This window comes from Myodes glareolus, chromosome 4 (genome assembly GCF_982192425.1).
Source record: "Myodes glareolus chromosome 4, mMyoGla1.1, whole genome shotgun sequence".
NCBI classification, from domain to species: domain Eukaryota; kingdom Metazoa; phylum Chordata; class Mammalia; order Rodentia; family Cricetidae; genus Myodes; species Myodes glareolus.
This window is the reverse complement of record NC_142029.1, coordinates 12,974,124-12,987,070: the sequence shown is the minus strand read 5'-3', so window position 1 is coordinate 12,987,070 and position 12,947 is coordinate 12,974,124. Positions and strand designations below refer to the sequence as shown.

The window sequence follows — 12,947 nt, the reverse complement described above, 5'->3', positions numbered from 1 at the left end:
TTCTATGCATATGACATCATATCCAAATTCCGTTTTCTTTTTAAACAAAACAAAACAAAACAAATCTTTATTTTCAGTGTGCAGGAAACTCTTAAAATTGTAGTAAAAATAAAAATACATGTAACAAAATTTTCATTTTAGCTGGATGTGGTGGCACACACTTGAAATTCTAGCACTTTGGAGGTAGAAGTGTGAGGGACAAGAATTTACGGTCACCCATAGCCATACAGTGTAATCAAGGTTAGTGTAAGTCACAAGAGACCAGGCCTCAAAAGCCATAAACAAGGGCTGGAGAGATAGTTCAGTGTGGTAAGAGCACCCACACCAGATGGCTATTGCTACTTCTAACTCTAGCTCAGGGAATTCAATACCTCTTCTGGCCTTTACAGACACTAGCACTCACAGGCAGTGTCTATACCAAACACACACACATACACATACACAGAGAGAGAGAGAGAGATATACACATAGACACACACAGAGATAATCTTAAAACCCTTTTTATTTTAATCACTTCTAAGTGTATAGTTCAGTTCATTAAGTACATTCTTAACATTAGTTAAATTTATATCAATCTAACAAGAAAGAATATACAACCATCCACATCCAGAACTTCATCATTTTTCTTAAACTGTTTAATAATAACTTTCCATTCTTCCCATTTCCAATCTCTGGCAATCACCATCCCACATTCTGTCTCTCTGAGTGACTTCTCTAGAAACCTCATAGAACAGGAAATGTTCAATCCTTTTACTTTCCGAGATTGATTTATTTCACTTGGTATACGGTCTTCCAAGGTTATCCCCGTTGAAGCATGTCAGAATTTCATGCCTATCTAAGGCTGAATTCTCTTCTACTGTGTGGATGTGTATCACAGTTTATCCGTTCACCTGATGAACACGAGTCCACTGCACCTTGGGTCTGTTGTAGATAATGCTATGGGTACACCCACACAAATCTGCCTGTGTCCCTGCTTTCACTTATATGCATGTACACAGAAGTAGAAACAGTGATTGTAATTCTGAGGAAACACCACACCACTTTTCACAGTTGATACACTATTTACATTTCCACCAACAATGCACAGAGACTGAATTTTCTACTGTCTAACAATCAATATAATTTTATTTCTTTGATAGTGGTCATATTAACAAATATGAAATAGTTATCTAATCACAGCTTGGATATTCATTTCTGTAATGGCTACCTCTGAACATCTTTTCATGAGTCTGATAGCTTTTAATATATCAAAATATGCAAACTTTGAAATTTTCATCTGCAGTCCTCTCCATTGTGTTCACAGAGATACAGACCCCTAGGGGTACTTTAACAGGCTCCCGAATGAACTGCTTATCTTCCCTTCAAGCCTTTCTTCTATAGTCTTTCCCATTCTGATAACTGACAACTCTTACTCAATGCCTATCTATCTCATACCAGCAAATTCTGAGGTCTGCCTTCAGAATTAACTCAGTAATCTCACTGGTCCTGTCATCTCAAATACAATCAGACTGGTCCACAGCACTGGAACCCATTCCTGGGTCCCTACAAGAGTCTTCTCACTGCTTTTACATGGTCCTTCAGCAAGTTGTTTCCAAAAGACTCTTTTAAATTTTTAATTTTTTTATGTGCATGTGTGTGTGCCTGATTGTATGTGTACCACACTCAGGAGGTGCCCTCAGAGGCCACTGGACCACCCTTAAACTGGCGTTCTAGCTGTTGAGACACATGATACAGATGCTGAGAACTGAACCTGAGTCCTCTGCAAGTGTGGGAAAGTGCTCTTAATCACTGAGCCATCACTCTGAGCCAATTCAAAGGTTTTTTAAATAAAACTCATCACCATATCATGAACTGCTTTGCTTAAAATCCTTGGGTCATATTCTACCATTGTTGTCAAAAAAGCTACAGCCAGAAGATCTAACATGTTTCCTCTCAGGCCTCATGCCTATCACCCTTCTCTTGTTCTCCCTGTTGGAGATACACTGACTTCCTGACTGGTCCACCAAGTTCAGACATGTTTCAGCTTCATCATTTTTGTCTTTATTCTTCTCTCTGCCCAGGAAATTCATCCTTTCAACAGTTTCCTAACTTGTTTTTTGATCTCCATTGGTTTTCTCTGTAAATTTCACACCTATATTAAAACCCTTCTGAATTACCACTAAATGGAGACTGCATCTCTTCCCATTCTCTGATCCTATCTTCTTCCCAGCTTCCACCTTCTGTTCCGTGCTGTATGCCATCTGACATACTAGTCACTATTTACTGACTCCCATTTACCAGGACAGAAAGCAAAGGATTTTTATTTTTATTTACTGATATACCTCCTGAACAATGTCTAATACACTGTAGAAACTTGATATGTAATTATTGTTAGTGTTCAAGCTTTAAATCCAAAATACTTTCTGCAAAATACTAAGTCAGCAGGCTAGGGAGAGGTCGTGCATTTTCCTAGAAGTTTGACACGAAGCACACAAACCCAGTTCCCCCAGGCTTTTCTTACCCTGATTCCAGTGCCATTGTCCTGGATCTGAATTAACTTCAGGCCTCCTTCTTTAACAATCACTTGAATATTTGTAGATTTTGCATCTAAACTAGCAATCAGAAAAAAATATTGTCAGTTGCAACTACTTTGATACACATACTATAATAACAAACTCCAGAGTATTTGACATGTTGTCTCTCTGTCTGACAGCTCAATGTGGGTGCTGTATGAACGTATACTACAAAAGCCATTAAGTGCAGAGCCAACACTTCTGTTCCTGTAGGACAGCCCTTTTAGTACAGTTGTTTCTTACTCTTTTCAACCAATTTTACTGTAATAATATTTAAAAATGATGTTTTCCTCTGCACTTACATTTTCAAGAAAACACACTCATGATGAAGCAAAGAAAAACTGCCATGTAGAAATTGAAGAGGCTTAAAGGGTGCCGGTACAGTGGTACACACCTTTAATTCCACCACTGGGGGGGGGGGGGGGAGACAGAAGCAGACCAGGTTCTGTGAGTTCAAGGCCAGCCTGGTCTACAAGATGAGTTTCAGGACAGTCAGGGCTGCTACAAAGAGAAATCCTGTCACAAAACAAAACAAAACAAAACAAAAAGCAAAAACAAGTAAACAAAAAAAGAGGGTTTAAGGGGTGGGGGTCTAGAGGTAGTTCAGCAGTTATGAGCACGGGCTGCTTTTCCAGAGGACCAGAGTTCAGCTCCCAGCCCCCACATGGTGGCTCAGGACCATCTGCAGAGGACCTGATGTCCTCTTTAGGCCTCTACGGGCACTGCATGCACATGGTGCATAGACATGTACCAGCAAAACACCCATTCACAGAAAATATCTGAGGGGGTAAAGGCACCTGCCACTAATCAAATGACCTGAGTTCAATCCCTAGGACCCACAAAGTTCTCTTCTGACCTCCACAAGTGTGTTGTACATACTATCTCCATCACACAGACAAGGCAGTAAACCAAATTAATTAAGCTAAAAGGGGAAAATAAAAAGGAAGAAGTAAGTTTCTACCACAGAAAACAAATTTGGCCTGGGACTGCATGAAAAGGGGAAGTTGTCCATTTCTCTCATTCTTGGCGCCCCTGTACCAAAAACCTTAAATATTTAAAAAGTCCTTAACTAGAATCCATGCAAAATCTCTGCTTGAATACAAGCTATGCTGTTTTTAAGCTTAGTTTTTGTTTACAGTATTCAGACAGAGTACACTAACTGGCTGCAGGAAGCCTGGGGCCGTTGGATTTGGTACAGCAATAGACAGTTGTATGTAGAATGAGCTATCAGGATAACTTGGGCTGGTTACCGTTTACCTCTTTTCCTTTCTCCCTCTTGTAGTACCATTGCTCTGAATGGTTTGTTTTCAGTGAACTTCTACAAGACTGCCAGTCCTCACTGGAGAAACCTTTTCTCTTTATTGTAACAACGTAAGGGCTTCACTGACATCAACTGATATCAACACAAAGGCTCTGCCAGTCTTTATGGGAGTCCTTTTTGAACCTATTTGATGGTGTGTCTATTTTGAAGTATACGGTTCTGTTCACATTTTTAACTTCTCTCCACAAAGTGATGGACGGGTCTAAGTTTCAGAAGCAACAAATGCTTCTTCCTAGAACACTAAGTGGGGTCATTGATTTGACAGTAGGAGAATCAGAAAAAAAAAAGTCCCATGTCCACTGGCCTGACCTAAAACGCCAATAATTTTGAACAAAACTCAAAAGGAACTGTGCCCTGGATGTGTAGGGATTGAATCAATGATAAACGATCATCAGAGCACGGTGTGCTCTGAGGCTTGTTTCTCCCTCCACCCTAGACATTCACACATCTTCAGTTGCGCATCTTTTGCGAACGTGGTGTGAAGCTAAGCAGCTTCCTTCGGGAAGGTACTATTAAATCCGTATCACGCCTGCTTCCTTTACTTGAGACACAAACGGGTCTCGCGGAAGCAGTGAGGACCCCCGCCAGCCGGAAGCCGGCCAGGCGCGCTCAGGGTCCCCCGTGCCCAGCGCAGCCCCGGATGGCCGACCGCAGCAGGTGGGTCGGCCCGTCCCGTCCCGTGTCGCCTTCGGGGAACTCGGCTCCGTTCCCTCCGTACCAGTTTTCAAGCATCTCTTTGATAGCATTAGCCGGCCGCTGGATAACTTCCCCCGCCGCTATGCGGTTCACTACCGTCTCGTCCAGACGCCGAATAACTCCCGCTACAAACGCCATGTCGGCGCCACGGCTCGCCGTCAGCCAATCACTCCGGCTCCTCACCTTCACGTTCCACCTCCCCCTTCGGCCGACGCCGTCCTGACGGCCTTCTCAGTGACGAGTGATGATTGGGCAGCACGAATGCCAGTCAAGTTGCTTTTCGACACGTCAGTTCCTGGGTCCCTGTCCCGCCCTCAACGGCGGCCGCCCACTGGACTAGAGGGTCACGCGCTTGCGCGGCAAAGTTCACGGTCCGCTCTTCCTATTGGTTCGCTCCCGAGAGCTAAGGGAATACGAAATCTCCAGCCAATAGGAACGGAGGTGCCCTGGCGGAGGCTGGTGCGCCCCGGCTCGGGTGATCTGGCGCAGACCCCAGGGGGTGCTTGGCGCTCGGCGGGCTCCTCCCCGTTTGCTGCGGCCTCGGAGCTCGGCGTGCTCGTGTGGCCTTCCGCAGAATGTGGATGACGCCCAAGAGGATCAGGATGGAAGTCGACGAGGCTCTCGTGTTCCGGCCCGAGTGGACCCAGCGTTACCTGGTGGTGGAGCCTGCGGAGGGCGACGGGGCCCTGTGCCTGGTGTGTCGCCGCCTGGTCGCCTCGACCCGGGAACGCGACGTGAGGCGCCACTACGAGGCAGAACACGAATTCTACGAACGGTTCGTAGGGGACGAGGAGCGCGCGGCCCTGGTAGAGCGGCTGCGACAGGGCGACATGTCCCTGGCGGCCGTGCTCACTCCGGAGGAGAGAGCGACGCGGGCAGGCCTCGGCCTCTGTCGCTTCTTGGCCTTGAAGGGTCGCGGCTGGGGTGAGGGAGACTTCGTACACCAGTGCATGGAGGTGTTGCTGAGAGAGGTGCTGCCCGATCACGTCGGCGTCCTGGAAGGCATTGATTTATCGCCGGAGATCACGCGCCAGAGAATTCTGAGCATTGACAGCAATCTCCGCAGCCAGCTGTTTAACCGAGCCAGGGACTTCAAGGCCTATTCTCTCGCTTTGGATGACCAGGCTTTTGTGGCCTATGAGAACTACCTCCTGGTCTTCATCCGTGGCGTCGGCCGCGACCTGGAGGTTCAGGAAGATCTTCTGACGATTGTCAACCTGACTCATCACTTCAGTGTCGGGGCCCTCATGTCGGCAATTCTGGAGGCCCTGCAGACAGCAGGACTCAGCTTACAGCGAATGGTTGGACTGACCACGACCCACACCCTAAGGATGATCGGCGAGAACTCGGGACTGGTCTCCTACATGAGAGAAAAGGCCGTGAGCCCCAACTGTTGGAACGTTATCCACTATTCGGGATTTCTGCACTTAGAACTGCTGAGTTCTTACGATGTTGATATTAATCAGATCATAAATACCATATCCGAGTGGGTAGTTATGATTAAGACCCGAGGTGTTAGACGACCAGAGTTCCAGCCTTTACTAACTGAATCTGAATCCGAGCACGGCGAAAGGGTTAATGGACGGTGTTTGAACAACTGGCTGAGAAGAGGCAAGACGTTAAAACTAATATTTTCACTAAGAAAAGAAATAGAGGCTTTCTTGGTTTCGGTGGGGGCCACAACAGTCCACTTCTCAGACAAGCAGTGGCTCTGTGATTTTGGCTTCTTGGTAGATATTATGGACTATCTTCGAGAGATCAGTGAAGAACTGCAGATCAGTAAGGTCTTTGCCGCTGCCGCCTTTGAACGAATCTGTACCTTTGAGGGAAAGCTGAGTTCACTTCAGAGACATATGGAGGAAGTCAATCTAGCCGACTTTCCTGCCTTCAGCATAATCGTTGATGAACTTAAACAGCAGTTTAAGGAAGATCAGAAAATATTTGATCCTGACAGGTATCAGATGGTGATCTCCCGCCTACAGAAAGATTTTGAGAGACATTTTAAGGACCTCAGGTTCATTAAAAAGGACTTAGAACTCTTTGCAAACCCGTTTAGCTTTAAGCCTGAATATGCGCCTATTTCAGTGCGAGTAGAGCTGACGAAACTCCAGGCGAACACTGACCTGTGGAATGAATACAGAGTCAAAGACTTGGGACAGTTTTATGCTGGATTGTCTGGTGAAGCATACCCCATTATCAAAGGGGTTGCCTATAAGGTGGCATCCTTGTTTGACAGTAACCAAATCTGTGATAAGGCTTTTTCATATTTAACTCGAAACCAGCACACACTGAGCCAGCCACTGACCGACGAGCATCTCCAAGCACTATTTCGAGTTGCCACGACCGAAATGGATCCTCGTTGGGATGATCTTGTGAGAGAAAGAAATGATTCATAAGCCTTTGTAGTACAACAATTCAACTTGGAAAGGAAAAATTAGTTTGATTTTTCTTTCACGTTTACTAATTTGGATTGTTGCAAAGCACTGAGCTTACTACAAGATGTCCAAATTGATAAACATTGAAATCTTTCTGACACGTTGCCTTTTAAAACCCCATCTCATTTGGCAACGTGAGACTGAAACATAAGAACACACCTTCTAAAATCTTAGCTTGGTGGAGATGTCATTGCCTTTTATGTTTATGTTATAACTGATTTTCAACACGTTTAGTATTGATATTGTAACATGAACTAGAAGTCTGGTTTTAAGATATCCTGGAGATATTTGCCAAAAGTTTCAGCTCTTATTTTGACACAGTGTAAAAAGTGTGATCCTGGTTTGAAATGACCAACTCCTTCAAAGTGTATTTATGTCAGTTTACAGAAACTCATAACAAATTAAGTTTCTGAAAAGGAGCATATACACAGTGGAGGTATTTGTCTAGTTAACAGATTTTAAGATTATTTTTGGAAACATATTTCTGAGCCTGAAGTAAATAGCTGGCAGTTTCAGCCCCCACCTCCACATACCCAGTTCATGGTGACATTACAGATGGAGGAAGTAATCAAATTTGGCTGGAGCAGCAAGAATTATCTTAAAAGATTTTGATGTATGAGGCCTCTTACTATCAGGAATTAAGAATAAACCATTATTGGAGGTTTGCTCCTTTTTATTTCACAACTAGGGGTGATTTTTTTCAGCTCGTCTCTCAAAGGACCATGGTAAGTATGGAATCTTAACCATTGCCAGACAGTAATTCTCTTTTCTACCCTAGACAGAATTTTGGCCCTATCAAAACAGTGGGAGGGGGCTTTTCCACTTCAGGATCAGGAGTTATGAGAGGCTCTAGCTTCTTCGTCTCTTTTGCATGGGTATTAATGTTTTATAGAGAAACTATACTTAAGGGAGACATTTTATTTTGAAATGACAAATTTCAGATTTCGTTAGCTGCTGAAAATGGATTTACTCCACAGCTGTCTTACACATTGTGTAGTTAAGACAGTGCACAAGTAATATGTAAATCTCAAGAAGCAGCCTTATTCACAGTCTGTAACAATTTCTATTCCTAGAGACGTTGGCTTTGTGCTGTAACATTATCAGACGAGTTAACTGTGATTACGTCAACCCTACGGTAAAGCTCAGCATTGTGAGCCTGATGTAAAGGCAGCAGCGATTTGTTAGCATCCTCAAGTGCAGTGTAAGAGCTGTCGTGCTCCTGTCTGTCCTAAGGATTGCAGCACGTTATCCTGTCGCACAGTCCAGGAACCTGACTGCAACCACAAACTTAGAAGGAACTGATGCCTAAGCCACGTGAGCCTAAGAACCAGTCAGTGAGGTCAGTGGTTCTCAGCCAGAGGTGGAACCCTCCTTCCTGAGAGTGCCGGGACGTGTGGGGGGCACCTTTGTGATTATCTGTTTAACTGGAGGGTTCTGCTGGCCTTTAAGCTTAAGATCTCTCCTGTGGTTTTCAGGACAGCCTGATGCCACGAAGAGTCATCCCTCCCAAAGTGCCAGCACCCTCCCCGCCAAGTACACATTATCTTATTTCAAGAGACAGGGAGAATCTCCAGTAGAAGCTGATGGCGTCCTTGATAGGGAAGCCTAATTCCAGCGGTGCAGAGAAGAGAAGCCAGTGTCAGGCTGACCTCTTGCTTAGCCAAGAATAAGCTTAAGTACCTGAAACCGAAGTACTCTGCTGGTAATTTCCCGTAGCTTTGTGTGCTACCTTTTACAGCCAATATTTCAAGTACTTTTATTCTTTGAGAGAACGATCGGAAGTCCTGAAAGCTGCTTCTACTTTCTATTCCTAGTCCTCTAAGTATTAATATCGTGTGCATTCTATCAAGTTCTTGTGTTTGCTTTAAGGTGATAATAAAATTAGTTTGCATTATGTAGCCACTGTGTGAGTTTGGGAGAGATATATATAAGCTAAGAATTTTTTTTTTTAATTGACCCTCAGCAATAGAGAGTTTGCTGTAACTAGTCTTAGGTTTTTTGTTTGTTTATTTAAGGCAGTGGTTCTCAACCTTCCTGATGCTGTGACCCTTTAATACAGTTTATATTTGTGGTGACCCCAACCATAAGATTATTTCATTGCTACTTCATAATGTAAATATCTGCTATGTGACCCAAAGGGGTCATGACCCACAGGTTGAGAACCACTTGTTTAAGGTGTTTTGCCGTTTTCTGTATTAAGGAACTATAGCTGCATGGCAGTCTTTTTTTCTTTCCTTTTTTCCTTTTGGATAGATAGTTGTTACTGGTCCTGTGGTATCAGTGAATATAGTTAAAATAAGTGCCATTTATAGGACAAACAACTGTGTCCTTAGCTGGTCCCATTTCTTTCATTCCCACTGGCTCAATTATTTGCTTGCCCAGTCTCCCATATTGCCAGTCAAATCACCCAAGTTCAGGATCTTTGTCAGTGTTTTTCCTTCCTTGAAACCGTCCTAGATTTGCTGAGACACCAGCCCCCAGGTGTGCTCAGTCGTTGCAGGCATCTCTTACTTAAGTGTATGTGTGAGTATGTCTATCTGTTGCTCGGTTTGCTTGCTTTTAGGCTGCCTAATCTCCCTTGCCTCGTTTTCCTACTCTACCTCCTTAGTTGCTCTCATCTCCTATGACATTTACCAGCTGTATTGCAGATATTTCTAAATTCTTATCCCCTGCAGATTTCCCCCCAAGTCCTACTTACTAGTATCACCGATGCTCTTCTCTCTCCAGGCCTCCCCACACATCTTAGCTCTTTCTCCCAAATCTGCTCTTCCTCTCCTTTTCCCTTTAGCAGGCCTTCCAGTCATCAGTCAGTTGCCCTCACCCAAGCCCACTCACACTGCTCCATGGTTCCCCATTGCGGTCAGAAGAGATAGGTGGACACTTGTTCATCTTGCAGCTCACTGGTTTAAGCTCTAGTGGTGCCCTCTAGGCCAGGTGCCCAGCTACACTTGCTAAACACCTTTGTCCTCCCTACTTAGCATTTCTTACTGCGAATTGGTCAGTGCTAGACTGGAACTGGGAAGTCTGACCCATTGATTCATCTCTAATGAATAGTTCAGAGCTGGCATTTGAACAGATGTTTGGGCAAATAAATACTCGTATGGGTTTTCATGACCTTTGAACCCTTCACAGTCTTCATTTGATCTTCATAGACATCCTGCCTGTTCACTGGCTAGTTCTTTGCCATCTGTTGCAGATTAAGAAATGAAGCTCGCCTTATTTGTGACTAGGGACCTTACTGTTGTGTTTCTTGAATTTAGTGCAGTGCTTAGCATGTGATTCAAATATTATGTGACTGTGGTTCAGAATTTACCCTAGGAAATTAATAGTACTGTCAGGATTCAAACCTAGGTGTACTCACAAATCTGCTCTGTATGTAGTGTGAAGTACATCCATAATATAGTCTGTATATATTTTAATTTCCAAAGGAACCTACATATAGAGGAAAGGGTTGGATAACTGTTTAGATTGAACTGAGTGCAGTAATCTAAAACTTATCTTCAGTATTGGAGAAATGCCACCTAAGAGTTAACATCCGTTTTTCCTTTTGTAGGCGTCAACCCTAGGAGAAAATGGCATGCTATTTAGTAGTTACTTTCCTTTACAGATGATTTCTGGCTCTTCTGGAATTTCAAAGTAAGTAAACTTGTTTATGAGAAGGTTGTCTTAGCCATCCTGGCTACTAGATCCTCAGCTCATTAATTTTCTTATGTGTGGAATGCCCACATCGTCTCCCCAAAGAGAAAACCCCCAGATGAGGTCCAGGAAACATGTACTTTTTGATTTGCTGTATTTCCTTGCTTTCTTGTTTCATGCCCCTGTGAAGTTTAAAATCAGTCTTATGTTGGAAAGCCAGACCCTGAGTCTCTTTCATTAAGCCATTTTGCCCAATTTAAGAGATGAGCTAGCATTCTCTTAACTGGACTTCCCAGTTTTAGAAAGTCACATTAATTAATTAATTCACTCTGAGGTCTTGGTAGTAGGTACAATAATTATCCAGAGATTTGATCCTTGTTGAAAAACTAGGTTTTCATCAATCTTTGGGTTCAAGAATTTCTCATTTTTAGTTTTGAGAAAAATGAGAAAAATTGCCTCATTCTACACTGTAAGTACTTTATAATCTATAATTTCTGTCTTGAAACTGACCAAATACTGAGTTCATGTCCTACACATTTTGTCATATGCAGGCAACAGCCACCACAAGATAATTTTTTCTTTTTTAAATAAAGGGTAGATGTCCTGTCTCCCAGTTCATCTGAAGGGAGCACTTTTGCCTCTCCTTAATATAAATTAAGTAATTTATTACTTGTGTAATTATTTTTTCTATCTTCTGGTAGCAATCTTCCCGAATGCCTCCCAACTAATCGCTAAGCAGCATGCTTAATATTTAGTTCTGCATCAGGATGGGTAAGGTTGCCATGAGGTGAATAACTATAAAAGTTAATGCTGCTTGTCTGCAGCAGGTTGTCGAGGGCTTCATGTAGGTGAGGGACTAAAGCCTGCAGGCCAAGTCTGTCCGGGCTCATTCTCTAAGGCAGTGTTACCAGCCATGTCTGTCCTGAACCGTCATGGCTGCGTCCCTCTGCAGTTGCAGATCTGAGAGCTGACCCAGTGTGTGCAGCACAGACTAAAGTATATTATGGAAAAGTTCGCTAATTTCTGCTTAAAATGCCTCTGTCTTGCGACTCAGGATAAAGCAGATTCATTAGGAGCTGACTGCTCGCTTTGGGGAATGAGAAGAGAAAGTTTGACAGATAGCAGAGGCTCCAAAGCCCACAGCCACACCAGAGCTCATGGAGAAGTACAATCCCTCCATATAGCTGGAGGAGAATGAACTATTTGGAAGATAACACTAGTGATTTTTGTGGTTCTAGTCCCCTAGTTACATCATAAATATGTCTTTTTTCATTGAGATCAAAGTTTACAAATCTCCAGTGTCCATCTCAGTGGATTTTCTATTCACCTGTGAATGCACCATCCAGATCCAAGTAGGAAATAGCCTGTCGCCATTGCCCTGTGCCTTTCACAGAGAGTTGCCTGTCAGTCAGTTTTGCCTGTTTGAAATCTATATCAATGTAACTATATACACTCTGTATCTTCTGTTCTCTCTGTGTCTGCAAGAGTAATCCATGTTGTGGGTAATAATAGCTCATTTTTCATTTCTGTGTTCATAGTCCATTTGTTGTACCAGTTTATCCATTCAGTGTTGATGAATATTTGGATTGTTTCCAGTTTGTGGTCATTATTAATAAAATTGCTATTAAAAGCCTTGTGTCTGTCTTTTAGTGAGCATGTGTTACTCTTTCCGGTTGGTGTATTCCCAGCGATAACCTTGCTTCTGTTATTTACTTTATACAGGTTATTTTCCATGAAGCAGAGTGACCCTTACTTTAAAGTCTGTCAGATAATGCCACCTTTCTACTCAGACTTGGAATCACAGAATAAAAGCTGACGTCTGACCGTTCCTACATGATCTTTACCCACACATAACTTCTTGATGTCTCTTCTAACATTTTAACATTTTGTCTTTTATTCCTCTCTCTCTTTCTCCCTCTCTGTCTCTGTCCGTCTGTCTGTGTGTCTTTCTCTTTCTCTCCCTTTCTCTCTCTGCCTCTCTCTGTCTGTCTCTCCTCACTCTGTACTGAGTGCTGTGCTTATCAGTTGGGAAGTAAGCCAAGTGTTTGGTATTTTGAGTAGCTGTTTTGAGACTTTGAGCTTGGTTTTGGTTTTGTTTTCAGGCTGGGGGACTGACTCCAGGGCCTCGAGGACATAAAGCATCTGCTCTACCTCCGACTGCATTCTGCTGGTTTTGACATAAGCTGCAACACTAGTTTGTGATGCATTAAGTATCCCACTGAGCACTAATGCTCAACTTTTAAAAGGTCTTTACATATTAAAACACAGCGCCATCTTAATTTCAGAAATAAGTTCTTGAATTGCAGT

At 43.3% G+C, this 12,947-nt stretch overlaps 2 protein-coding genes across 6 annotated transcripts in view; one reads left to right on the top strand and one right to left on the bottom strand.

Annotated features, from left to right (window-relative positions):
• Nucleotides 1-4,808, bottom strand: part of Mlh1 (mutL homolog 1) — a 37,891-nt gene extending 33,083 nt beyond the window's left edge. For 2 of the 5 annotated variants that reach the window (XM_048423502.3, XM_048423505.3), the window contains exons 1-2: nucleotides 4,592-4,746; nucleotides 2,501-2,591 (exon numbers count right to left, since the gene is read on the bottom strand). In XM_048423502.3, coding sequence (XP_048279459.3) covers nucleotides 2,501-2,591; nucleotides 4,592-4,707 — 207 coding nt within the window. In that variant the 5' untranslated portion in view covers nucleotides 4,708-4,746. The other 3 variants (XM_048423507.3, XM_048423508.3, XM_048423504.3) reach the window with 3 other exon arrangements.
• A 205-nt stretch (nucleotides 4,809-5,013) lies between these two features.
• Epm2aip1 (EPM2A interacting protein 1) lies at nucleotides 5,014-7,688 on the top strand. The gene has a single exon (XM_048423525.3). It carries the CDS (start codon nucleotides 5,145-5,147, stop codon nucleotides 6,963-6,965), a length of 1,821 nt encoding a protein of 606 aa, XP_048279482.1. The 5' UTR covers nucleotides 5,014-5,144; the 3' UTR covers nucleotides 6,966-7,688.
• The last annotated feature ends 5,259 nt before the right edge of the window (nucleotides 7,689-12,947 follow it).

Excerpts from the sequence above, each read along its gene's own strand:
- Epm2aip1 (XM_048423525.3), top strand. The coding sequence starts at position 5,145 with ATGTGGATGACGCCCAAGAGGATCAGGATGGAAGTCGACGAGGCTCTC.